Source organism: Salmo trutta, chromosome 35 (genome assembly GCF_901001165.1).
Source record: "Salmo trutta chromosome 35, fSalTru1.1, whole genome shotgun sequence".
NCBI classification, from domain to species: Eukaryota; Metazoa; Chordata; class Actinopteri; order Salmoniformes; family Salmonidae; genus Salmo; species Salmo trutta.
This window is the reverse complement of record NC_042991.1, coordinates 20,749,252-20,775,878: the sequence shown is the minus strand read 5'-3', so window position 1 is coordinate 20,775,878 and position 26,627 is coordinate 20,749,252. Positions and strand designations below refer to the sequence as shown.

At 44.6% G+C, this 26,627-nt stretch overlaps 1 protein-coding gene across 13 annotated transcripts in view; it reads left to right on the top strand.

Annotated features, from left to right (window-relative positions):
• The window catches only part of fam184ab (family with sequence similarity 184 member Ab), a 101,450-nt gene that overhangs the window by 59,977 nt on the left and 14,846 nt on the right, over positions 1-26,627 (top strand). For all 13 annotated transcript variants that reach the window (XR_003871848.1, XR_003871849.1, XR_003871850.1 and 10 more), the window contains 5 exons: positions 633-754; positions 9,161-9,311; positions 13,141-13,353; positions 17,429-17,582; positions 17,980-18,107. Coding sequence is in view for 10 of the 13 variants with exons in the window: in XM_029733779.1 (XP_029589639.1) it covers positions 633-754; positions 9,161-9,311; positions 13,141-13,353; positions 17,429-17,582; positions 17,980-18,107 (768 nt within the window). In the remaining 3 variants the exon portion in view is untranslated. The remainder of the gene's footprint in view (positions 1-632; positions 755-9,160; positions 9,312-13,140; positions 13,354-17,428; positions 17,583-17,979; positions 18,108-26,627) is intronic.

The window sequence follows — 26,627 nt, the reverse complement described above, 5'->3', positions numbered from 1 at the left end:
ATTCTTCATATGCCGAGCAGGCTTTCCAGCAGCTTTGTCCCAGATTCCAATTCTTCACATGCCAAGCAGGCTTTCCAGCAGCTTTGTCCCAGATTCCAATTCTTCATATGCCAAGCAGGCTTTCCAGCAGCTTTGTCCCAGATTCCAGTTCTTCACATGCCAAGCAGGCTTTCCAGCAGCTTTGGGTTGACATACCTAATCAGGCTCAGATTGTGAATTCTGTTCTCATCTTTAAGGAGCCCATGTGGCATTGGCACTTCATTATGCCATTGACCTTCTGGGGCTCCCCTCTCTCTTCTTCCCTCTCTCCTCTCCCTCCCTCCTCTCTCGCTCCCTCTCTCTGGTCCTGCATAATGAAGCAGGCTGTAGTCTGAATGAATGTCAGGGGAAGTTCTGGAGCAGCATTGATGGTAGTAGGTCCAGGCTGTTTTCCTCTCCTCTGACTGATCACACAGAGCACTGTCCCATGTTCACACATGGTACCAAGATCCTCATTGGTAGTAATGTGTGTTGAGTCCTGTCCATATAGGGTTAGATCTCATGCTCAATGGTGTTGTTTATCATGAGGGCTAATATCATTACCCTTTCTCTCTTTTTTCCTGTCTTTCTGTCTTTCTCCTTCCCCGTCTCAGGGAGAGATGGGGACCCAGAAGAAGCAGCACGAGGCTAAAGTCATCACTATTAAAGAGGACGAGAAGCTCAAGATGGACAAGATGGCGCTGGAACTGGAGCTCAAGTGGACCGAGACGTTAAGGTGTGTGTGTGTGTGTGTGTGTGTGTGTGTGTGTGTGTGTGTGTGTGTGTGTGTGTGTGTGTGTGTGTGTTTGTGTGTTTGTGCGTACGTGTATTTCTTGTTTTTGGGTCTGCCTTGGCCCTGGGGTTCATTTGGTTGAGATGTGCCAAAGATGGCGATGGAGAGGTTAAGTGAAAGAGTTTGGCTTGCAGTAATTGAAACATTGATTCTAAGACAAGGGCCACGATACAGTGAATCCAGCTTCATACTAATAATACCTGCCAGGGCTGGTCTCTCCCCAGCAGGAGGTCCTTCTCTCCCTGGTTTAGAGGATTATGAATGGACGGCTTCATTTAAAAAGAGCCAGTGCTGCACCACAGATTATGACCACTGAAAAGGCCTGTGACCATTGGAATTATCTTTAGAGGGCTCAGCGTCCACACAGATCATTACAGTAATAATAACACTAATAATGCTGTACTTGTGAGTACTGTAGCTAGCTAGGTCACACATTGAGTTCGTGTGCAAGTGAAAGAGGAGGAGATAGGTCCCATGAGAAATTATACTGCCCCAAAATATGGGCCTTCATTTTTCATAAACATTTGTTCAGCGGCTGCCCTCGTCTACCTCTAAATGTGTTTTTTGTCTGAAGCAAAAGCGGTTGTTTACCAAGGGATTTGAGCCCGAGTGACAACAAGGCTGTGACAAGCCACTGCTTATGAATTTCAAGTGTAAAAACAGTTTGTTGGCACAATAAAAGGCCATTTGAATCTCAATGCCGCCACAGCACGTCGGGGACATGTGAATCATGGTGTGAACAGAACTGCAGCTCAGGGATGTGACACTGGAGATGAGGAGGAGGAGGAAGTTCATCCTAGCTCATCAGACAGAGTCCAATTAGTGTCTCTCTCCCTTGCTGGGGTCAAGAAATGTGTTAATACAGCATTAAGGATTCCTGATTACCAGGAAGGCCCTGCTACACATGGAGTTCTACAATTACACCATCCAGATCAGCTCAAAGTTTTCTCCTGTCCTCCTCTTTATCTCTTGTACTGTAATTAGGTTTCATTTACCCTCCTCTCTCGCAATGTTCATATTTCACAATTGCATTCCCCTTCAGCTCCTTTTCATTTTGTCATTTGTAAATTATGCATTTTACATGCTCTTTAGTTCTGACAGCATTTAGGGTTTTCATTAAGTGAGATAGTAATTAAAACTAAATTGAAGACTGCTTCTTCTTCTCTAGTAAAGCATAATGCAAAACACAACCTCTGGGGGTTCTGATTGTACTTCTGCCATGTCGAACTCGAGCTGACATGCCACTCAGGGAGAGAGAAAGAGAGAGGTGAAGGCAGAGGGAGAGAGATTCCCATTTTCCTCCTCCCTCCTCTGTTCTAGGCCCTTCTCAGTAGGAGGAGGTGCTAAGGAGCGCCTCTCTTTCATGTCCTGTGACGGACTGTCAGACACATCTCTCCTCCTGCTGGTGATGTGGAGGGAGATACAGCAGCAGAAATACCCACATTAAAGCCTCCTCTCTCTGTTTACCTTATGTAATGGTGGGCTTGAACATGAACGGCATTAGCAAGAGGGACAATGCAGATGGGCGGCACCACCCCACCGCACCTATGACAGCCACAGCGCACACCTGCACAGAGAACACATGGAGAATACACACACACACACACAAGTGTAGCGTCACAGACAGAAAAGGATTGAACAGAGCTGGTCTGGCTCGGTGTATGTGCTGAGAGAAATAGTCCTTTAAGTCCACCATTACAGACGGCTAGAATAGGACAGGAAGCTTCGCTACTGTGTGTTTCTTTGCGGTGATGTCAGAACCGGGTATAATGAACATCCACAGTCCGTTTCTATCAGTTGAGATTTACCTCAGTCAAATTAAAGCTTTGTGAGAGATGCAATTATTGGCGATGGTGTGCCCCAGATGTGGGGGGAAGAAATTATATTGCTGTTTAGACAGTTAGTTGATGGAGTCACTGACGTAGCAAACATCCCTGTATGGGGGGGGGGCACGAGCTTTGTTGTTGTTGGGTTAGGGTCCCCACCGCCCCCCGGAGGTCAGGCCACCCAGAGAGCTAATGAACATGTCATAAGCCATGCATTTTTGGGGTGAAATTACAGGAAATTAGCTTTAAAACCGCAACTACTGTAAGTCGCTCTGGATAAGAGCGTCTGCTAAATGACTAAAATGTAATGTAATGTAATGTAACAATGTCTCTCAGCCTCATAGCAAAATGTGTAGAATTACAGGAAATTAGCTCAGGGATTCTTGAAAGTCGGGACAATCCTTGTCCGGCAGGGAAACATAATTTTTTATAGTTGAAAAAAAAAAAAAATTGTTGCATTATTTGAGCTTAAAATGTACATTTAGGGGAATTTTTATGGGAAAATATAAATGTGGAAAATTTTCTAAATACTTTCAATACTAGTAATTTCATGTAGCCTCTATGCCTGAAAATGCCCTTGTCCAGAGCAAAGGATCCAAATTTCAAACTCTCCAAAAAAGTTTTACAATTAAAAAAAACTGCCAATAATGGATATTAATTGAAAAATGTTCTTATGTAGTTTCTTGCAATAGCCCTCTGTGACTTGAAATAATATTTATCAAAAAATGAGATTACTCAAAACTGTGATTCATAAAAGTTGTGTCAGATTAGTCTAAAATTCTAAATGAATCAGGAACGAGCAGGGTCAGCTATACCATAAGGAACGAGCAGGGTCAGCTATACCATAAGGAACGAGCAGGGTCAGCTATACCATAAGGAACGAGCAGGGTCAGCTATACCATAAGGAACGAGCAGGGTCAGCTATACCATAAGGAACGAGCAGGGTCAGCTATACCATAAGGAACGAGCAGGGTCAGCTATACCATAAGGAACGAGCAGGGTCAGCTATACCATAAGGAACGAGCAGGGTCAGCTATACCATAAGGAACGAGCAGGGTCAGCTATACCATAAGGAACGAGCAGGGTCAGCTATACCATAAGGACGCATTATTCATGTCATCATGACCTGTAGTGCAACAAGGGAAAGGGGGGATACCTAGTCAGTTGTACAACTGAAATGTGTCTCCCGCATTTAACCCAACCCCTCTGAATCAGAGAGGAGTGGGGGGCTGCCTTAATTGACATCCACGTCTTCGGCGCCCGGGGAACAGTGGGTTAACTGCCTTGCTCAGGCGCTTAACAACAGATTTTTACCTTGTCTGCAAAGTTCTCTACTTTTGATAGATTTAAAGAAACAATATTGGAATAATCATGGTCACAACCATAAACTGTCAACTCCATCTCCCTGATAGATTTAGAATATTAATTTTGGTTAAAATATGTTACATTTTAATTAGGTTTTAGAGTCATAAAGCAACTGATGAAGAAAAAATATTGCTACTGTGTATGCCACTTGAATGAAGCAGAATGTATTTTTATGTAAACTCGGTAAAACATCAACTCTGTCCTATTTTTGTCTAGCGTCAACCGTCAGAGTTCTGAAAGAGCAGATAGAATGGTTATGTTTTTATTGGGGATTTTCAAATGAATCATTTTCCATATTTTACAAATTGTGTTTTGAGTATCTGTTGTCAAGTCCATCAGTGGCTTGTCAATTCTGTCACTGATGGCTAACCCTCTTAAGATTTGTCTTTGTCATTATTCTGAAATCACTGTTCTGCAACATATGCTTTAAAAACTAAATTCGCCCTGGAGCATTAGTGCTATAAAACAAACGAAAAATAAGTTTGGAGATTTGTATTACATTGCTCTGTTATTTTGAGATTAGCTAAAGCTGCAGTAAGAGGGGAGAGAGGGTCTATAATGCTGTTCATATCAATATTTTATATTTTGATGTTTCTGAAGTGATATTTTGCTGTAAAGGCTAGCATGAGGGACAAATAGCTATCCTCAATGAGATGCGTTTTGACAAAAGTCAACTAACCTTGTAAGTTACCTAGGTATGATCAATCAATCAAATGTATTTATGAAGCCCTTTTTACATCAGATGATGTCACAAAGTGCTTATACAGAAACCCAGTCTAAAACCCCAAACAGCAAGCAATGCAGATGTAGAAGCACAGTGGCTAGGAAAAACTCCTTAGAAAGGCAGGAACCTAGTGAAAAACCTAGAGAGGAACCAGGCTCTGAGGGGTGGCCAGTCCTTTTCTGGCTGTGCCAAGTGTAGATTATAAGAGTACATGGCCATTAAGCCAGATCAAACGTTCATAGATGACCAGCACCTCAGGAGTAAATGTCAGTTGGCTTTTCATAGCTGAGCATTCAAAGGTCGAAACAGCAGGTGCTGTAGAGTGGGAGAGAGAGGGTTGAAAACAGCCGGTCCGGGACAAGGTAGCATGTTCGGTGAACAGGTCAGTGTGTATAACTAACAGGTCATGGTGTATAACTAACTAGCTAGCAACTAACTAGTTCAATTTCTCTCACGATTATAAAGGATGATGATGCTGAATGAACATGGTAGCCTCGCCGTGAGCTCCTAGAAAACTTTGCAGGTTTCTACTTTTTCTAGTGGTTTCTCTCATTTTCTTGCTCTGTTTGTTTAATGCATTACTTCATACACCCGGGTAGAACTATTGGAATATGAATTGCTGGGTACTCACCATCCACCCGATCTTCCCGAATTCCCAGAGACAGCAGAAACAATGGTCTAGCCTCTTCGGTGAGGTGCCAGGTAGCCTGGGAGTCCTACCGGATAGAAGAAAACAAAGACGCTGACGGAGAGGCAGACGTGTAGGGGTCTTAGTGCGATTGAGACGCCGGGCGACCCGTCCTCCATTACATTGTATACTACTCAGTGAATAAACTTGACGAACTCAGAACGAGGATCTCCTTCCAGACGGACATCAGATTCTGCAATATACTTTTTCAGTTTTTCTGAGACTTTCTGACTTTCTGAGACTTTCCTCCGACATTCAAATGGATTATGGAGTTTTACAGTTCATCGAGCAGATAGGAAGTGGGCTCTCTGGCAAGAACAAAGGTGGTGGTGTCTGCTTCAAGACCAGTAACAAGTATTGCGATTGGCGAAACGTACAGGAACTTGCGAGTTTCTGCTCTCCAGACTTTGAATAGTTGGTCATCAAATGTCGCTCTTTTTACCTTCCCGAGAGAGTTCTCAGGGATTATCGCCATGGCTGTGTACATCCTGCCCCAAGCCGACACCAATCGCCATTGCACTGGATACTACCCTCACGCACCTGGACAAAAGGAATGCATACATGAGGATGCTTTTTGACGGGCCGTCCCCAGGTGGTGAAGGTAGGCAACATTACCTCCTCCAGACTGGTCCTTAACACAGGGGCCCTACAAGGATGTGTCCTCAGTCCCCTCCTGTACTCCTTGTATACCCACAGATGCATGGCCTCACACGGTTCCAACTCTATTATCAACTTCACTGACAACACCAGAGTAAACACACAGAGGCGAGGACTTACACATCCCAGCGGATGTCTTTCCATCTTCTGAAGTGTCTTTCTACAACAACAGCCCCATAACAAATGAAAACACACCACAGATACAGTCAACATCAGAAGAGTCTTCATTCAACCTGAACAGTAAACAGAGGAGAGGACGAAAGAGGTGTCTGGTGGATGGCTGCCAGGTCACCGTCATTCACCTTCCTCGTCACCTGCAGCAGGTTCATGAGTGGGGCTTCCCTGTGGCTCAGTTGGTAGAGCATGGTGTTTGCAACGCCAGCATGGTGTGTGCAACGCCAGGGTTGTGGGTTCGATTCCCACGGGGGGCCAGTACAAAAAAAAATGCATGAAATGAAATGTATGTATTCACTACTGTAAGTCGCTCTGGATAAGATCGTCTGCTAAATGACTAAAATGTAAATGTAAAATGTAGTATGCCTGATTACCGATAATAACGAGGAGGTCTGCACTCTGACGGCGTGGTGCCAGGTAAACAACCTCTCCCTCAGCGTCAGCAAAACAAAAGAGGTGATTGTGGACTTCAGGAGGAACCAGGCTGGGCATGCCCCCATCCTCGTCAATGGCGCTACCGTGGAGACGGTCAAAACCTTCCCTGTGAAACTGCACTACGCCACTGGATGGAGTCCATTTGTGACAGACTGCCTGTCATCTCTCTGCTGCTTTCTGATGTTCAGAGTGAAAGCTTGGATCTCAATGGGAATGTCACACTGACGTAATGCCCATTCTCACTATACCCTCCCATTTTCCTCCCTCAACATGCTCCACTGTCCTTCCTCCATTATCCCCTACTGCCTACACTCCTCCATCCTCCCTGCCTACTCTACACACTCACCACCTCTTTCTTCCCATCTCCTCTGCTCACCAGGTGCTGAGTGCCCTCTTAGGTAATTAGCCAGATTGGGGATTCGGGGCTGGGTTATGAATGTGAATGTGAGGCTCTTTACAATATAAAGGCCCTGAGAGCTGCCTGTCTGTTTTTCTGAAGCGATGAGGATCAACACGTGTCCTTGCAGAAGTGTCAGTGGGCACTCTGGTGTGGTGCGTCATAGCACTCACTCACCCTGACGCTCATCTGGTGTTAGGAGGGACAAAAACACTGGTGGCGTCCTGCACTTAACAACGTCGTTCTCTGCTAAATAACGATTAACATGCAGTCCGCACTCCTACTAAAAGGTCTTTGCAGCGCCGTTAAACATGTGGGCATTGAATAGCACTGAGACGGTGAGGTGGGAGATGTCTGCATGATGCCGTGGGGAATTCTACACAGACGTACGCTCTGCTTTGCTCCCAAGGATGTGGACTCTGAACACCTCCAGAACTCCGACAGCCAGCGGCGTGCTGGAAATGTTCAGCAAATACAGGACATAATGTTGAGCTTTAAAACTTCTTAAGGCTAGGGGCCCCGCTAGCGGGACAACTTCCGGTGAAACTGGAGGGCATGCAATTCATATAAATAATCATTAAAATGATGGATATTAAACATTTAGGAACATACAAGTGTCTTATATCGGTTAAAAGCTTAAATTCTTGTTAATCTAACTGCACTGTCCGATTTACAATAGGCTTTAGAGTGAAAGCATGCCATGCGATTGTTTGAGGACGGCGCCCCACATCAAAATATTTTTCCACCAGCACAGGTTTCATAAATTCACAAATAGCGATTTAAATATTCACTTACTTTTTGAAAATCTTCCTCTGATTTGTCATCCAAAGGGTCCCAGCTACAACTTGTAGTGTCGTTTTGTTAGATAAAATCCTTCTTTATATCCAAAAAAGTCTGTTTAGTTGGCGCCATCGATTTGAGTAATCCACTCGTTCAACATGCAGAGAAAGGAATCCAAAAAGCTACCGCTAAATTTTGTTAAAACAAGTCAACATACGTTTCTATTTAATCCTCAGATACCCTAAAATGTAATTAAACTATAATATTTCATACGGGAAAAAAAGTATGTTCAATAGGAAAACGATATTAGCAGGTGCGCGTCCTCTTCGTTGCGTGTAGACTGATTTCCAAGTCTGTATCCCAGTACTAAAACAAATAATTCTTCCTGGTTTGGGAAGAAACAAGCCTGAAACCTTGAACAAAGACTACTGACATCCAGTAGAAGCCATAGTAATTGCATTCTGGGAGCTAGATTTAATATTTTCCCTATACGTTCTATTGGAAGAGCATGGGCTCTCAAAAAGAAAAAAAATCCGGTTCTGGTTTTTCTTTGGATTTTTCCTACCATATCTATTGTGTTATAGTCTCCTACATTATTTTAACATTTCTACAAACTTCAGAGTTTTTTTCTTTCCAATGGTACCAATAATATGCATATTCTGGCTTCAGGGCATGAGCAACAGGCTTTGGGCACGTTAGTCAGCCGGAAATAGAGAAAAATAGACCCTATCCTGAAGTTAACCTCTTAGAGACCCTCTGTGTCCCAGGCGCATGCATTAACATCTTCACTGTTAGTCGGCTCTCTTCTCTCTAATGTTCACTGTACGCACAGTGTGCTCTGGAGATGAGTGCAAATGGATTATGTTTATTAAATATGCACGTAGCGGCAGATTTTTCTCTTTTTTTCTTTTTGCTCCTAACAAATGTCACGGCTGTGCTGCGTTGCTCATTCCAATGAGAAGTGGAGTTTGTGAACGGGTCTTAAAACATGCCACAGATTAAATATTTACAGAAGGGGCTTTTCAAGCATGTGCTCTTGCACGCATGACTTGCATGATGCTCACTAGAATACGTCGACCTAGCGTTACTGTAAACAGACCGCTGTTCTATATGATTTGCAGCAGCTTCACTTTTTTGGGAATTGAGGAGAATATATTACTACTCCGTTAAGTTATTTCCAGAAGGTTTTGCTTTCGGAGTAAAACTGACATTATTTTGATCTGCTGAGCCCTGCATAATCATCATTATCTTGTGTTTATTTAATCTAATGGAAACTGTGTGCATTTGGTGTGTGTGTCCACAGACAGGAGTGTAAGAAGCTGCGTGAGGAGCTAAGGGAGGATCATGAGGATGACAAGAGGGCAGCCCTCATCCAGCTGGCCCAGAACAAGGAGCAGGAGCTGGGCAGTGCCCGCGAGAGCTGGCAGAGGAAGGTGGAGGACCTACTGGACCAGGTAAGAGACAGCTGCACCAACTGGGTGTTGTGATATACACACTGGGCTGGGCTCCAGGATAACTGGACAGTAAGAGAGGACTACATCATCTCTAAGTCCGTCTACTAGTATCATCAGTGCAAAGATTTGGCTGAGATTTCTATAGGGATTTAATATACCTTAAGGTCAATAACATAGGTCGTAAATTTTCACCACTTAACCCATCATATCATGAAACATCCATTTGGAAGTGTATGTCATATAATATTAAATCGTCCACTTCCTTAATGTCCACGAATATGCGAGTGGAGAGTGCTCAGGGCCTCGCCCTATGCATCACAATGAAAGACTGCTGAGAAACCTGTTTTGTTAGCTGTAACTCCCACTGCAGTTATAGCAAGCACTGTCACTTACACTACAGTCTCTCCTCTTTTGTGTATGAAGACACAACATGGTGAGTTTTAGGGTGTCATTTTAATCCCCTCTACTGGATATCTATAGAATTGATTACATTTGAAATCTTCCCAAACTGGCACTGGCAGCCCTGTGAAGGGGACTGAATGGACCAAATCTAATTATAACTGAAACGTTTAAAGTACTTGTACTTGCTAATTGCATTAATATTCTACTTTGCCCTCTTTATTTCCCCCTCACTGTACTGTATTTACAAACAAATACCAGTATATTTAACTGGTGTGAGTGGCTTGCATGATGCTGCTGTGTGTACTCGCTCTGGCTTGCACTAAAGATGCTGGTTTCACTTCAGAGCATCCATTTTCCTTTTGTTACAGTGTGCTGTACGCAGGTCAGGGTTTATTGTGGGCAACACTTGCAGTGTTGTGTTGTTTTGGGATGGATAGAGTATTTTACCTGCTCAGCTCTCTCTGCTGTGCCATAATAACTACAGTGCCTTCAGAAAGTATTCACACTCTGTTACTTTTCCATATTGTGTTGTGTTACATCCTGGCTTTTGATCCATTTAAAATTGATTAAATTTAGATATTTTTTTTCCTACTGGCCTACACACAATGCCCCATAATGTCAAAGTGGAATTATGTTTTTTGATGTTTTTACAAATTAATCAAAAATCTAAACCTGAGGTGTCTTGAGTCAATGTATTTATCCCCTTTGTTATGGCTAGCCTAAATATGTTCAGGAGTAAAACTTTGCTTTACAAGTCACATAATAAGTTGCGTGGACTCACTCTGTGTGCAATAATAGTGTTTAACATGATTTTGGAATGAGTACCTCATCTCCGTATCCCGCATATACATCTGTAATGTCCCTCAGTCGAGCAGTGAATTTCGAACACAGATTCAACCACAGAGAGGTTTTCCAATGCCTCGCAAAGAAGGGCACCTATTGGTAGATGGGTAAATAAAATAAAAAAGCAGACATTAAATATCCCTTTGAGCAAGCTATTAATTACACTTTGGATTCTGTATCAATACACCCAGTCACTACAAAGATACAGGTGCCCTTCCTACCTCAGTTGCCGGAGAGAAAGGAAACCGCTCAGGGATTTCACCATGAGGCCAACGGTAAATTTGAAACAGTTACAGAGATTATAGGAGAAAACTGAGGATGGATCAGCAACATTGTAGTTTGTTACTCCACAATACTAACCTTATTGACAGAGTGAAAAGAAGGAAGCGCGTACAGAATAAAAATAATCCAAAACATGCAACCTGTTTGCGATAAGGCACTAAAGTAAAACTGCCAAAAATGAGGCAAAGAAATTAACTTCATGTCCTGAATTCAAAGCTTATGTTTTGGGCAAATCCAACACATCACATCATTGATTACCACTGATTATTGTCAAGCATGGTGGTGGCTGCATCATGTGATGGGTATGCTTGTCATTGGCAAGGACTAGGGAGGGTTTTTTTTTTTTCATTATAAAAAGAAACGGAATAGAACTATGCACAGACAAAATCCTAGAGGAAAACCTGGTTCAGTCTACTTTCCAACAGACACTGGGAGACAAATTCCCTGTTCAACAGGACAATAACCAAAAACACAAGGCTAAATCTACACTGGAGTTGCTTACCAAGATGACATTGAATGTTCCTGAGTGGCCTAGTTACAGTTTTGACTTAAATTGTCTTAAATCTATGGCAAGACTTGAAAATGGCTGTCTAGCAATGATAAACAACCAACATTACAGAGCTTGAAGAATTTTTAAAATAATAATCTGCAAATATTGTACAATCCAGGTGTGCGAAGTTCTTAGAGACTTACCCAGAAAGACTCACAGCTGTAATCACTGCCAACAGTGATTCTAACATGTATCATGACAACATGAATACTTATCTAATCACGATATATTATATATACTGTATACAGTAACAGTCAAAAGTTTGGACACACCTACTCATTCCAGGGCTTTTCTTTATTTTTACTATTTTCTACATTGTAGAATAATAGTGAAGACATCAAAACTTTGAAATAACACATGGAGTCATGTAGTAACCAAAAAGTGTATTATAGATTCTTCAAAGTAACCACCCTTTGCTTTGATGACAGCTTTGCACACTCTTGGCATTCCAGGTGAAGCTGGTTGAGAGAATGCCAAGAGTGTGCAAAGCTGTCATCAAGTCTCCGGCTTGATGCTGTTTGCTCTCAGGTCCCAATGGAAGGCATTAAGTAACCTCTTATCCCTCTTCACAAGGAGTTGTGATTTTATCAGGGATGATGAGGGGTGCCATTTAGATAGCAGTCACACATTTTGCCCAGCAGGAGATGACTCAGATAATGACTCTGGGCACACCAGTGAGTGAGCATTACAGCCTTACAGGCGCTGTATGTCACCTCTTGTTCACTCCAAGGCAGTGTGGGTATTGATTCTATTGGAGGTGTGAATGTCTTCTGTCAATGGCCCGACTTTGCACTGTCAGCAGCAACCCACGGCTTGATCACCACTAAAACCCACTAGTCCTCTGACATGAACCCACAGACATGTCCACTGACTCCACTTAGATCACTGCAGCCTGTCCATAGATTAGGGCCTAATGAAATTATTTCAATTGACTGATTTCCTTTATACAAACTGTGACTCAGTAAAATGTGTTAATTTATATGTATCACTGTGTCCTCTGCTGCCCAGAGGCAAACTAATACACTCGCTGCATTATAACAGTTTGTCTTTTATCTGCCTCTCTAATGTACTATGCACGCCGTACTGTTTGTTGTCCAAATGTTTCATTATGCAGATGCTGGAAATCAATGCATGTGGGGAGAAGGAGGGCATTCAGCTCCCCTTCTCAAAGGCTTTGCTCCAGATGCTTCCTGGTAGCTAACAGCAGAGTCGGGGTGACTTATGGAGGTGTCACCACCGTGGTTCTCTTCTTCCCATACACTCCTCCTCTCTTGCTCTGGGCCCAGTCAGTCTCATTATTCACAGTACTAATACCAAGTACTAATGAAGCCCTGGCTGATTCATGTGGGATGACTGAGCTGTCATGTTGATCACATGTACAATACAGTACTGATTGGACGTCACCAAAGGTTGCAAAGCAGCCAAAGTTGCTCCAGGCCACCTTTTGAAAGAGCGATTTTTGAGGGCGTAATGGAAAATTACATTTTGTTACACCCTCTAACAAAAATGTCATGTTGTGTTGCTTCAGGTCATAACTAGCGGTGAAAATGGATATCTGTTTTTGTTGTTAACAAAGTAGACGTATGTTAGTCAATGAAGTATACAGACAAACAGCTATCGCACACCTGTAAGAGAGAAACTAATAACACACAGACAATCTGATGTAAACTCTGTTCTTCTCTATTCCCTCTCTTTCTCTCTCTCCCATCACTTTATCTCCCTCTCCCCTTCTCTACTCTTCCCTCTCACCAGATCTCGTTGCTGAAGCAGAGTCTGGAGATGCAGCTGTCTCAGTCTCAGAGCTCCCTGCAGCAGCTCCAGGCCCAGTTCAGCCAGGAGCGGGAGCACCTGAGCCAGCAGCTCCAGGAGCTGCAGCTGGAACACCAGCGCAGGGAGCACAGCCTACAGGAGGCCCACTGCTGCGCCATGCAGGACCTGGAGGAGACCCGCCAGCACGACCTCAAGGTGAGGCCCCTACCGGTCTGTCTACGAAGTCTCCGGTCATAGTAAATGTCCTGACCATCAGACCTACCCAATCACCACCAAGCCCATCCCCTTCTGTCTACTGGGGGATCTAGCCATGACATTCCCTCTGTCCCTGTGACATCACTACCTCTTATCTGTATCATTTGTACTTTATGCCCATTGACATGCACATTGAATCTCTGCTCTACAGGGTGCCCAACCCTCTTCCCTTTATTTACATATTAACTCTGTCAGCTTACAAGTGGCTAGAATCACTGCCCGTGTGAAAGCTCCCATCTGGTGACTTTAGAGCACTAGATTAGATATGAGGCATTATGGGCCAGTATAGGCTCTGATGTGTCAGTAAGACACAGAATGAGGAGAGACAGTGAAGATTTACTGGTGAAATAGCTGGTGACATTGCCAGATGAACTTTTACAACAGTGAGTCCATCAACATTACCAGAGACGTGAAGGGGTTGACTCCTGAGCGGATCAGTGATTTGGACCTGGCCTTGATTGAATCATTGCTGTCTGGGACACACACTATTTTTCAATTCTTCACCCTTCAAAACGAAAAGGCTACATCAGCATAGTATTTGATGGAATTATGATGCAACACAGCTAATATTGTCCCAGGGTATTAAATATGAGTAATGTAGTGCAGTAATGTAGTATTATGGGATAATGTTAATGTTTTGGGAATCTGGCGTGGCATCTGTGTAATAGTAATTCAGATGGTGATGAGTTTGCTGTCAGCACAGCCGGGGGAAATAAATTTGGGTCCATAAGCCAGTGTCATCCAGGTGCCCCAGCGTTAGCATATTCAGTAACTTCATGCTCAGATCCAACTCTTTTAAAATCAGCCTCTCTGCTCATAGAGCTCTTTACAGGACATGGGAGTCATGTAGCAAGATGGCGCTATATCGATTAGCACGGGTCATAAATGTACTTCTATGGCAGCCAGTCAAGCTCATGCATGGGTTAACTGTGTAGGTCTTTGTCAGGAAGACGATTGGCTCTGTTCATTTATTCACTGGTGTTTACTAAGTAAATGCATCTGGGCTGCAGGGTTCACTGTGGCACAATCTCAGCTGGAGCAAGCTGCATTTCCTCCTCGCAAAAAAATGAATACTGGAAAGCCAAAGAGCGGGTACCACTTTGTGGCAGAACAGATATGCCCAGCTCTCCGTCTTTACATATAAGACTTACTGACTGTACCCCAAAACACTGACATCTCAGCACTGGTCTGGGCATTTCATAATCAAGGTTGAAGTATGAATCAGAACTCATTTATCAACCCAGAAAATACCCAGTATGTGAAAATAGACTTCTGAAAAATATAACGACATTCACATTTTCTAACACTGAATCTTTTCTTTCCAAAGAAAAGGGAACAAATGGGTTTTTCTGCACTCAACACCCCATTATACAGTCAAGGCCGTTTTGAAATGCATTTAACCTTACTCAGAGGCTTCGTTTGAGATTCTAAAACCCTCGGATCAAGTTTATGTTAAGGGGTCATGCAGGCGTTATGCAAAGCTGACACATTGTCCCTGAGCATTCTGTCTCACCTCTCCAGCTACAGATTGGATTAGAAGCATAAGACCTGTGAGTCATCGGTGATTGAATGGGCCGAAAAGTCTTTCCTGTCTGCTAATGAAAAAACAGCTCATATACCTCCCCTAGGAACACATTTATCTCAATAGCTGTTCTCTCTCAAAAAGAGGCTAGGTTGACTCAAAGTTGTTTCTTAAATGTTTAAACATTTTGCGGGGATAAATGTAGCTCTACCAACTGTAGCTCAGTTGGTAGAGCATGGCGCTTGCAACGCCAGGGTTGTGGGTTCGATTCCCACTGGGGGCCAGTATGTAAAAATGTAATAAAAATGTATGCACTCTACTAGAAGTCGCTCTGGGTAAGAGCGTCTGCTAAATGACTAACATGTAAAATGTAAATGTATTTGGGTTTAGTTTGTTCTAGACATGTTTTATGAGGAGAAAGTCATTTACAGTGTAGTAAAGCAAACAGAATTGTCTTGTTTGAGGCATTAGGGACAAATCCAGTTTCTCCTTGCCTGCAGGAGGAACACACATCCCCTGATTGTATCTATTTGCATCACAAACTCTGTTATACAATGACTAATAAAATGCTCATTTTGACATCCAATCTAGATCTCTACTTTTTCACAGTAAAACATTTCCTGTAAATCCCCTAGTTCTAGGTATGAACACACAATACGGTGTCTCTTGGGATTCTCGCAAACTATCGATTTTTCTCCGTTCAATCTTATTTTTAATTTGTGCACAGGCTGCCGACAGTATCAACTGAATGAATGAGAGTGCGCACAGACCTAACAGACCCAGGGCTTTGGACCTGAGAGAAAATATATAGATCATTTACTAGCCTTGTCCCATACCATTGTCAACCAATACATGAACGAACACACTTAGGAATTAGCTAAAACACAAACACGACCCAAGGACCACCAGCCTAACAATTATCATCTAGATACTACACTACATAGACTCTGACAAATAGGCATTCAAATAAGCCTTGTTACTGAGGTAACAACATAGCCAGTCCCTCTAACTCCCATGTTTCTACAGTACATGGTTTGATATGGAACTTTGTTTGTGGCGATGGGAGATTTTAGCTTGTTATCTATTCTAAAAGGGCTGCTGTCGCTACGGGGTTCTTCCCCGTCTGAGGTTAGGAACATTGCTTTCTACTGAACTCTCCCAGCAGTAGCCTATTAGAGGACTTGCTGCCTAGCCACAGAATGTCCCCCCTGACGGCCATTAGAATGATACTGACATGACCTAACCTTTTACTTCTCTACAAGGACACTGTGCCGATACACACACACACACACACACACACACACACACTGATGTGGCTCAATCACTAACTGTTGGGTACAGCATTCAACAAACATAATTGCTAAGAACACCATGCCACAGCTGATTTATTCCTGTTTACTTTGTAAGGCCTGTTTGATTGAATATTATACAAGTCATATGTTGATTGAAAGGCACTTATCTTTCTATTTCCATCTTAATCGTGTTTTATCCCTATCAATCTACAAATGGTACAAATACTTTAACCATGTACAAATGGTTAAAGTACAAAAGGGAAAATAAATACGCATATATATGGGTTTTATTTACAATGGTGTTTGTTCTTCACTCACACACACACACTCTCTCTCTCTCTCTCTCTCTCTCTCTCTCTCTCTGTCTCTCTCTCTCTGTCTCTCTCTCTCTCTCTCTCTCTCTCTCTCTCTCTCTCTCTCTCTCTGTCTCTCTCTCTCTCTCTCTCTCTCTCTGTCTCTCTCTCTCTCTCTCTCTCTCTCTCTCTCTCTCTGTCTCTCTCTCTGTCTCTCTCTCTCTCTTTGTCTCTCTTTGTCTCTTTCTTTCTCTACACCCTCCCACCCTCCCTCCCATGATTGGAGATTGTAGTGTGATATGGTGTATTCATGAGGTTTGACAAGTACCAGGTGTCTAGTGTTACTTTATGGAACTGTGACCTTATCCTTGCCATGTTAACGGCTCTGTGTCTACTTAATTGAGTTTAGAGTGGCGTATTGTGTGCTGATTTGCTCGCTGTTGCTGGAAAACCTTCCAAAAGCCTTCCAATAGCCCCAACAAGCTGCTGATGATATGCTTAAGTGATAATTAATTATAATATAATTCCATAGTGATCAGGAATAATGTTTAAAACAAGTATTTTGGCTCCATGGTGCTATGCCGCTGCCTGAGTCCCTCTCAGCCTTTTTGTTACTGAACTACACTTAGTCCAACAGCAACATACAGGTTGAGTTTAACTGATGCTGTTGCAAGATTCTCCCAAACTGATCTTTCTCTTTACCGTCTGAACTCTTCATATATGTTTCAGACTATCCCTTCTAGCGATGAAAACAATGGTTCTTTTTTTCATTAACCAGCACCGTCAACCAGATGAAAACCAGTTATCCGTGCCAAGAAGTTATATACAATGATTTGTATGTCATTTGTTTGTCCTTGTCCTAACCTGTGTGTGTCCCTCCTGACCTCTGAACTTGTGTGTGTGTGTAGGAGCTGGAGCATCGTCTGCGGCAGCAGCACCACATAGAGCTCCAGTCTGTGAGAGAGGCTCACAGACACAGCATTGAGACGCTCAAACAGCAGTCAGAGCAGGAGCTGCAGACTCTACGCTTCGAGCTGGAGGACGAGGGCAAGGCCATGCTGGGTAAGAGCCATGCTGGGTTACGGTCTGATGGGGAATGGTCTCCGGGTGTCATACTGGGTTAACGGCCCAGGCAGGGAGGGGGCCACACCGGGTTGAAGCCATAACAACGAAGGCCATGTTGGGTAAGGACCTTGAGAGAGAAAGGCAATATGTAGTGATAAAGGACGATTCTAGGTAAATGCTAGACTTGGTTGTAGCCTTTAGAAAAAGCCATTGGAAGCTAGTGTTGCTAAACACAGCCTGACGCTCCTCCCTTTAGGAATCAAGGCAACGCTGGAACATTCCATCACATAGCTTATTAGAGGCAGGAGATGTACTGTGTGATGAATGTGTTTTAATTAGCTAGAGGCGAGCTCCCTAAGGACCCTGTCTGTCTCTCTATCTCTTTGGTTCCTAGCCTCTCTGCGCTCTGAGCTGAACCACCTCCATGCCTCGGCCATAGAACATCTACGGCAGACCCACCAACAGGAGACGGCTGCAGCTAAACTGGAGCTGGAAAACGCCCTGGAGAACAGCCGAACACAGGTCAGAGTCACCAGGACATACTGCCATTCCACATATCACTTAGCTAACAGAGATAATGGAAACAATATGGATGGGCCAGCATTAGTTTGTACTACAGTATGATTGGATATTGGCCATGAACAACAGCATTGTAAAAAAATATGTTGGTATTGTAATCGCCTTAACAGCAGGCAATTTTGTATAGTGGCTTAACGATGAGGTTAGACATTAGCTCAATGAATGAGGATAGATAATGATATTAAAAAAGGGAGAAAGAGTAAAAAATCTAGATAATCCTTCTGTGCCTTTTATTGTGCAGACTGAAATGCTTTTTCACTAATGGCCATAGAAGAGAAATATCTGCCTTGGCAACAGCCCTCTTTTCTCCTCTCCACTCTGGCTTCTGTTGCTAGTATATTCACACATCTGAATAGCTGTGTGGCTTGTTGGATACAGCTTGAGCAAGAGTCATCAGTGGGTTGGAACCTGGGGTTCTGGCCTCTAGAGAGAGAACAAGTGACAGCCTCCCACACACACACACACACACACACACACACACACACACACACACACACACACTCCACAGAGATTTTTTTTTTTAAATGCTCAATGCATCATCCATTTGCTCCCGATTTCTCCACTTTCGGCAACAAATCTGGGTGTTTTTTATAACCCTAACATGCGCTATTCACAGAAACAAAGATCTTAACTATTGCCTATTGTACATAACCAATAGCTATGCCACACCCAGCTTACAGTATGTGCAGTTTAAAAGATGGTAATGCGCACGGGGGGAGGCTGATGTGTCAGTTAGAGAGCAGTAAGTTTACCTCCCATAATACCAGCACTCTGAGCCGGCCCAACTCCTGTCAACGGGCTCTTCATCTCAGGCATAAATCACTCTAATTAAGTCTAATGCCCTGGGTCCTCTCTCATCGCCATGGCAGAGCCAGATGTTCAGGGCCAGGCACACAGCTGTTTCTGAGGGGACCTACTCCTACGCTAGTCAGTCTACAGCAAGGTCACAAGGCAAATACAGTTCTACCTGCCAAATAAAAGAAGATATGAGCCAGGGTACCTACTGCAGTGCGAGCAGGTTCACTTTCCACAGTGACACATAAATCATCTAAACCTCTTACAGCAGACAGGCCCCTATCACAACAGAAGCAGGCTACTATGTCAAAGTTATGACAGGGTTTTATTTTGTTTTTGTTTGTCTGACGATGAGGAAAATGGCAGCGGCAGCGAAGCAGAAATGTGTTCCAGTAAGCAATTTCAATGTGTGATCCATCTCCTGTTATAATTCGAGGATACCTGGGAAACAAAACAGGGAATATATTGAGGTCTTTTGAGGTGGGATTCTAACTCTTGTTTGACAGCATCAAATCAAATTTTATTTGTCATGTGCCGAATACAACAGGTGTAGATCTTACAGTGAAATGCTTACTTACAAGCCCTTAACCAACAATGCAGTTTTAAGAAAAATGCCTAAAAAAATAAGAAATAATAGTAACACATAGCAGCAGTAAAATAGCAATAGCGAGGCTATATACAGGGGGTACTGGTACAGAGTCAATGTGTGGGGGTACAGGTTAGTTGAGGTAATTGAGGTAATATGTACATGTAGGTAGAGTTATTAAAGTCACTATGCATAGATAATAACAGAGAGTAGCAGCAGTATAGAAGAGGGGGCAATGCAAATAGTCTGGGTAGCCGTTTGATTAGATGTTCAGGAGTCTTATGGCTTGGGGGTAGAAGCTGTTAAGAAGCCTTTTGGACCTAGACCTGGTGCTCCAGTACCGCTTGCCGTGCGGTAGCAGAGAGAACAATCTATGACTAGGGTGGCTGGAGTCTTTGACCATTTTTAGGGCCTTCCTCTGCCACCGCCTGGTATAGAGGTCCTGGATGGCAGGATGCTTGGTCCCAGTGATGTACTGGGCCGTACGCACTACCCTCTGTAGTGCCTTGTGGTCGGAGGTCGAGCAGTTGCCATACCAGGCGGTGATGCAACCAGTCAGGATGCTCTCGATGGTGTAACTGTAGAAACTTTTGAAGATCTGAGGACCCATGACAAACCTTTTCAGTCTCCTGAGGGGGAATAGGTTTTGTCGTGCCCTCTTCACGACTGTCTTGGTGTGCTTGGACCATGTTAGTTTGTTGGTGATGTGGACACCAAGGAACTTGAAGCTCTCAACCTGCTCTACTACAGACCCGTCGATGAGAATGGGGGCGTGCTCGGTCCTCAATTTCCTGTAGTCCACAATCATCTCCTTTGTCTTGATCACGCTGAAGGAGAGGTTGTTGTCCTGGCACCACACGGCCAGGTCTCTGACCGCCTCCCTATAGGCTGTCTCGTCGTTGTCGGTGATCAGGCCCACCACTGTTGTGTCATCGGCAAACTTAATAATGGTGTTGGAGTCGTGCCTGGTCATGAAGTCATGGGTGAACAGGGAATACAGGAGGGGACTGAGCACGCACCCCTTAGGGGCCCCGTATTGAGGATCAGCGTGGCGGATGTGTTGTTGTCTACCCTTACCACCTGGGGGCGGCCCGTCCATTATCCAGTTGCAGAGAGAGGTGTTTAGTCCCAGGGTCCTTAGCTTAGTGATGAGCTTTGAGGGCACTATGGTGTTGAACATTGAGCTTTAGTCAATGAATAGCATTCTCACATAGGTGTTCCTTTTGTCCAGGTGTGAAAGGGCAGTGTGGAGTGTAATAGAGATTGCATCATCTGTGGATCATGTTGGGGCAGTATGCAAATTGGAGTGGGTCTAGGGTTTCTGGGATAATGGTTTAGATGTGAGCCATGACCAGCCTTTCAAAGCTTCATGGCTACAGACGTGAGTGTTACGGGTCTGTAGTCATTTAGGCAGGTTACGTTAGTGTTCTTGGGCGCAGGGACTATGGTGGTCTGCTTGAAACATGTTGCTATTACAGACTCAGACAGGGACATGTTGAAAATGTCAGTGAAGACACCTGCCAGTTGATCAGCGCATGCTCGGAGTACACATCCTGGTAATCCGTCTGGCCCTGCGGTCTTGTGAATATTGACCTGTTTAAAGGTCTTACTCACATCGACTGCGGAGCGCATGAACACACAGTCATCTGGAACAGCTGATGCGCTCATGTACGTTTCAGTGTTACTTGCCTCGAAGTGAGCATAGAAGTAATTTTGCTTGTCTGGTAAGCTCGTGTCACTGGGCAGCTCGCAGCTGTGGTTCCTTTTGCAGTCTGTAATAGTTTGCAAGCACTGCCACATCCAACGAGCATCGGAGCTGGTGTAGTACAATTCGATCTTAGTCCTGTATTGACGCTTCGCCTGTTTGATGGTTCGTCAGAGGGCATATCGGATTTCTTATAATCTTCAGGGTTAGAATCCCGCTTCTTGACAGTGGCAGTTCTACCCTTTAGCTCAGTGTGGATGTTGCCTGTAATCCATGGCTTCTGGTTGGAGTATGTACGTACAGTCACTGTGGGGACGGCGTCATTGATGCACTTATTGGTGAAGCCAGTGACTGATGTGGTGTACTCCTCAATGCCATTGGAAGAATCGCAGAACATATTCCAGTATGTGCAAGCAAAACAGTCCTGTAGCTTATCATCTGTTTCATCTGACCACTTTTTTATTGACTGAGTCACTGGTGCTGCCTGCTTTAGTTTGAGCGTTGTGTTGCCTTAGCTTTAATTGTGGACCCCTGAGAGATGGACGGTGCTGGCTCGTTTAATGAGATTAGCAGGACTGGTCTGCGGTGTGGATAATTGCATTTGCTGGGGATAGTGATCAGCTGTCCCCACAGATTAAAGCTCAGCTTCTGACAGACAAATGGCTCTGAAGAATGTTTATTTTCTATACTCCCCTGGTACATCTTGTCCCTCCCTCTCTCTCTCTGTTTGTGTGTGTGTGTGTGTGTGTGTGTGTGTGTGTGTGTGTGTGTGTGTGTGTGTGTGTGTGTGTGTGTGTGTGTGTGTGTGTGTGTGTGTGTGTGCGAACATGATTATGTAGAGGTCTGTGCCATATTTCCTCATGTTTTTGTATCTGATGTCTAATCTCCTCACACTGATTCCTCAAAACAATGTCTGTCTATGAGACCCGCCTTAATGAAATCCCACACAGCTCTTTATGCTCAGTGAATCTCCAACAATTGAAGCATTGCTAATGGCTACTCATCCGCAGCGAACCTATTTTTCACAGAGAAGACGGGCCGCGGCCTGTTTGTAAACTGTGATAAGTGCCTCTATTTTCCCAAATGAATGGGCAGATGGGAATGTTTGGGGGAGGTGCGCTCCTGTCATCTCTAATATAGGGATCAATAGAACTGCTCCAGATTTAGGGTCTTAATTTGACCTATATCGTCACAGCAAAATAATAATTTTAGTCCATAATGTTGCTTGATTGTTGGTAAGGCTATTAGCTGGCCAAAAGTAGGCTACATGAAAAGTGCAATTCTCTTCATATAAGTGTGTGTTGGTGTGGGTTTTCAGTGAATTTCTGTAAATCAAGAAGGTCATCTGCCTTCTCAGTGATCAAATGAAGCTCTGTATGTAGCAGTATTGGGAATGATTTGAATTCAAACTACAGGTACTGTATACTTGATCTCCTCATTTCTGGAGGCTGAAGGAAACATTCTGTCTGGTCCTAGGGCTTGTGACCACCTTCCTCTGGCCTTTTGATCAGCCTGCTCTGAAACTATAGAGACAGACAGTCCTGTGGAAGCAGGGAGAGGGAGAGGGAGAGAAGAGAGAGAGAGAGAGAGAGAGAGAGGGGAGCTGGGGCTCAAAGAGTAGACTTGTCTTCTAATCTGCTCCTCGCTGAGACCTGTCTATTCCCAGACCACTGTACTGTGCCTTTTACCCACCTCCATTCACAATACTGTCAAAATAACTCTCAGCCAGCCACAGAAATGACATTTTTCATATATATTTTGTCAAGGATAAGAGATCAAATGTGGTGATTATTGGAGGTGGGAACTCCATCTACCAACTTCCCACCAGTCCCTCAGAAGAAGCTTTTAAAAACTGCTATTTTGTTCCTGTGACATTTTAACCAAAGGCTTTGATGCTTCCTTTGACCTGGAAACGTTCCACCCACAGAAGGGGCTGATTTTGAGGAGTGCTGCTCGAATGGTTCCACCATAGAATTTGCTCTCCAACAGAATTCCCATCTATGTATGGACAATGAATATTGCTATTCTATAGTGTCATCGTGACAGAGTCGGTGGTATTTAGACTGGCCCTCTGGCACCTTACAGCGTGAGTGTCCTTACTGTGAGTATCAGTGCTGCTAATAGAGCTGTCACCACTGTCTCACTTCACAGCCCACACACACACACATGGACACGCCCACGCCCGCGTGCACACACATTCACATGAATGGACACACACACACACACTTTCCTAACCAGCCACAGCCTACACAAATATAGGGTCAAGCGCCAATTACAACCTAGCTACAAACTCCCTTCTCCCACACTGATGTTTAGCCGTTTAACTCTGTTCTCCACTGCTGGCAATGTCCACCTCTCTACCTGTCCTTGTGGAAATCCACAACACAACCATGCAGAGACATGTCAATCATGTGTGCCTCCAAGCCAAACAGGTGGTGATTATTGGAGATGGGAAGGCAGCAGAAATGTCACAGTGAATTTCTGTTAAGCAGAGGACGGAGAAATGATCTTCTATGGAGGAGAGAGCCAGTCCCCTAAAACCAGCCCCCTGCAGCGGCCCACACATGAATAACTAGAATACTGTTATCACAATAATCCGCTGGCATGAAATTATATTTACAGGAATTCAAAGTTAATGCATGCAGATTGTAATATGATAACACAAGAGCCATTAACTTTATAATACCAGTGTTTGGCTTGACGGTATGCTGCGTGAACTGTTAGCCAGATGTCTCTTTTAGAGAGGGAGAGACTTCTAAAAGAGCTGCTGTTGCCAAAGTGGAAAATGACCCTTGAGCCAAGCAAAGCATGATACATCTACACCATGGCTTTACTTCTGGCTCCAGTAAAATCAGGTAGTTACATGTATTTCTGCCTGGCGGAAGGAGATGTTTGCATTTGATATATCAGCCTGGTGAGTTAACTGTTATGTAACTTTGGGAAAGAGAGTGATAATAGCCTAGAGTAGATTCAGATGGCAGCGTTGTCCCTATTACATACTGAACAATTGACTCAATACATGTATTCTAGGGAATGTTTTCCGATATGTTTTCAGTACAATTGACCCTGACTGGAATAGACCGGAGCAGCCATGTTTGAGCTAATAGTCAGGAGATGACTCCCGAGTGGCGCAGTGGTCTAAGACACTGCATCTCAGTGCAAAATGGTTCAAATCCAGGCTGCATTACATCCGGCCCGTGATTGGGAGTCCCATAGGACGGCGCACAATTGGCCCAGCGTCGTCCAGGTTTGGCCGGGGTAGCCTAGTTAAATAGCCTAGTTAAATAAGGGTTAAATAAAAAAATGTAATGCCCTTTTCCTGGGATGCAACCTTTTCCAGGCGATCTAACAGTCCTCTAACACGTTGTTGTAACTCGTACTAACTATAAACAAATACAAGCAGCACAATCAGCACTTTATTTATCAGTAGATCTATTCAGCATCGATATTATCAACCTCCCAACAGACATTTTACATTTACATTTAAGTCATTTAGCAGACGCTCTTATCCAGAGCGACTTACAAATTGGTGCATTCACCTTATGATATCCAGTGGAACAACCACTTTACAATAGTGCATCTAAATCTTTTAGGGGGGGGGGTTAGAAGGATTACTTTATCCTATCCCAGGTATTCCTTAAAGAGGTGGGGTTTCAGGTGTCTCCGGAAGGTGGTGATTGACTCCGCTGTCCTGGCGTCGTGAGGGAGCTTGTTCCACCATTGGGGTGCCAGAGCAGCGAACAGTTTTGACTGGGCTGAGCGGGAACTATGCTTCCTCAGAGGTAGGGAGGCGAGCAGGCCAGAGGTGGATGAACGCAGTGCCCTTGTTTGGGTGTAGGGCCTGATCAGAGCCTGAAGGTACGGAGGTGCCGTTCCCCTCACAGCTCCGTAGGCAAGCACCATGGACTTGTAGCGGATGCGAGCTTCAACTGGAAGCCAGTGGAGAGAGCGGAGGAGCGGGGTGACGTGAGAGAACTTGGGAAGGTTGAACACCAGACGGGCTGCGGCGTTCTGGATGAGTTGTAGGGGTTTAATGGCACAGGCAGGGAGCCCAGCCAACAGCGAGTTGCAGTAATCCAGACGGGAGATGACAAGTGCCTGGACTAGGACCTGCGCCGCTTCCTGAGTGAGGCAGGGTCGTACTCTGCGAATGTTGTAGAGCATGAACCTACAGGATCGGGTCACCGCCTTGATGTTAGTGGAGAACGACAGGGTGTTGTCCAGGGTCACGCCAAGGTTCTTAGCACTCTGGGAGGAGGACACAAGGGAGTTGTCAACCGTGATGGTGAGATCATGGAACGGGCAGTCCTTCCCCGGGAGGAAGAGCAGCTCCGTCTTGCCGAGGTTCAGCTTGAGGTGGCGATCCGTCATCCACACTGATATGTCTGCTAGACATGCAGAGATGCGATTCGCCACCTGGTTATCAGAAGGGGGAAAGGAGAAGATTAATTGTGTGTCGTCTGCATAGCAATGATAGGAGAGACCATGTGAAGATATGACAGAGCCAAGTGACTTGGTGTATAGTGAGAATAGGAGAGGGCCTAGAACAGAGCCCTGGGGGACACCAGTGGTGAGAGCACGTGGTGCGGAGACAGATTCTCGCCACGCCACCTGGTAGGAGCGACCTGTCAGGTAGGACGCAATCCAAGCGTGGGCCGCGCCGGAGATGCCCAGCTCGGAGAGGGTGGAGAGGAGGATCTGATGGTTCACAGTATCAAAGGCAGCAGATAGGTCTAGAAGGATGAGAGCAGAGGAGAGAGAGTTAGCTTTAGCAGTGCGGAGAGCCTCCGTGACACAGAGAAGAGCAGTCTCAGTTGAATGCCCAGTCTTGAAACCTGACTGATTAGGATCAAGAAGGTCATTCTGAGAGAGATAGCAGGAGAGCTGGCCAAGGACGGCACGTTCAAGAGTTTTGGAGAGAAAAGAAAGAAGGGATACTGGTCTGTAGTTGTTGACATCGGAGGGATCGAGTGTAGGTTTTTTCAGAAGGGGTGGAACTCTCGCTCTCTTGAAGACGGAAGGGACGTAGCCAGCGGTCAAGGATGAGTTGATGAGCGAGGTGAGGTAGGGGAGAAGGTCTCTGGAAATGGTCTGGAGAAGAGCGGAGGGGATAGGGTCAAGTGGGCAGGTTGTTGGGCGGCCGGCCGTCACAAGACGCGAGATTTCATCTGGAGAGAGAGGGGAGAAAGAGGTCAAAGCACAGGGTAGGGCAGTGTGAGCAGGACCAGCAGTGTCGTTTGACTTAGCAAACGAGGATCGGATGTCATCAACCTTCTTTTCAAAATGGTTGACGAAGTCATCCGCAGAGAGGGAGGATGGGGGGGGGGATTCAGGAGGGAGGAGAAGGTAGCAAAGAGCTTCCTAGGGTTAGAGGCAG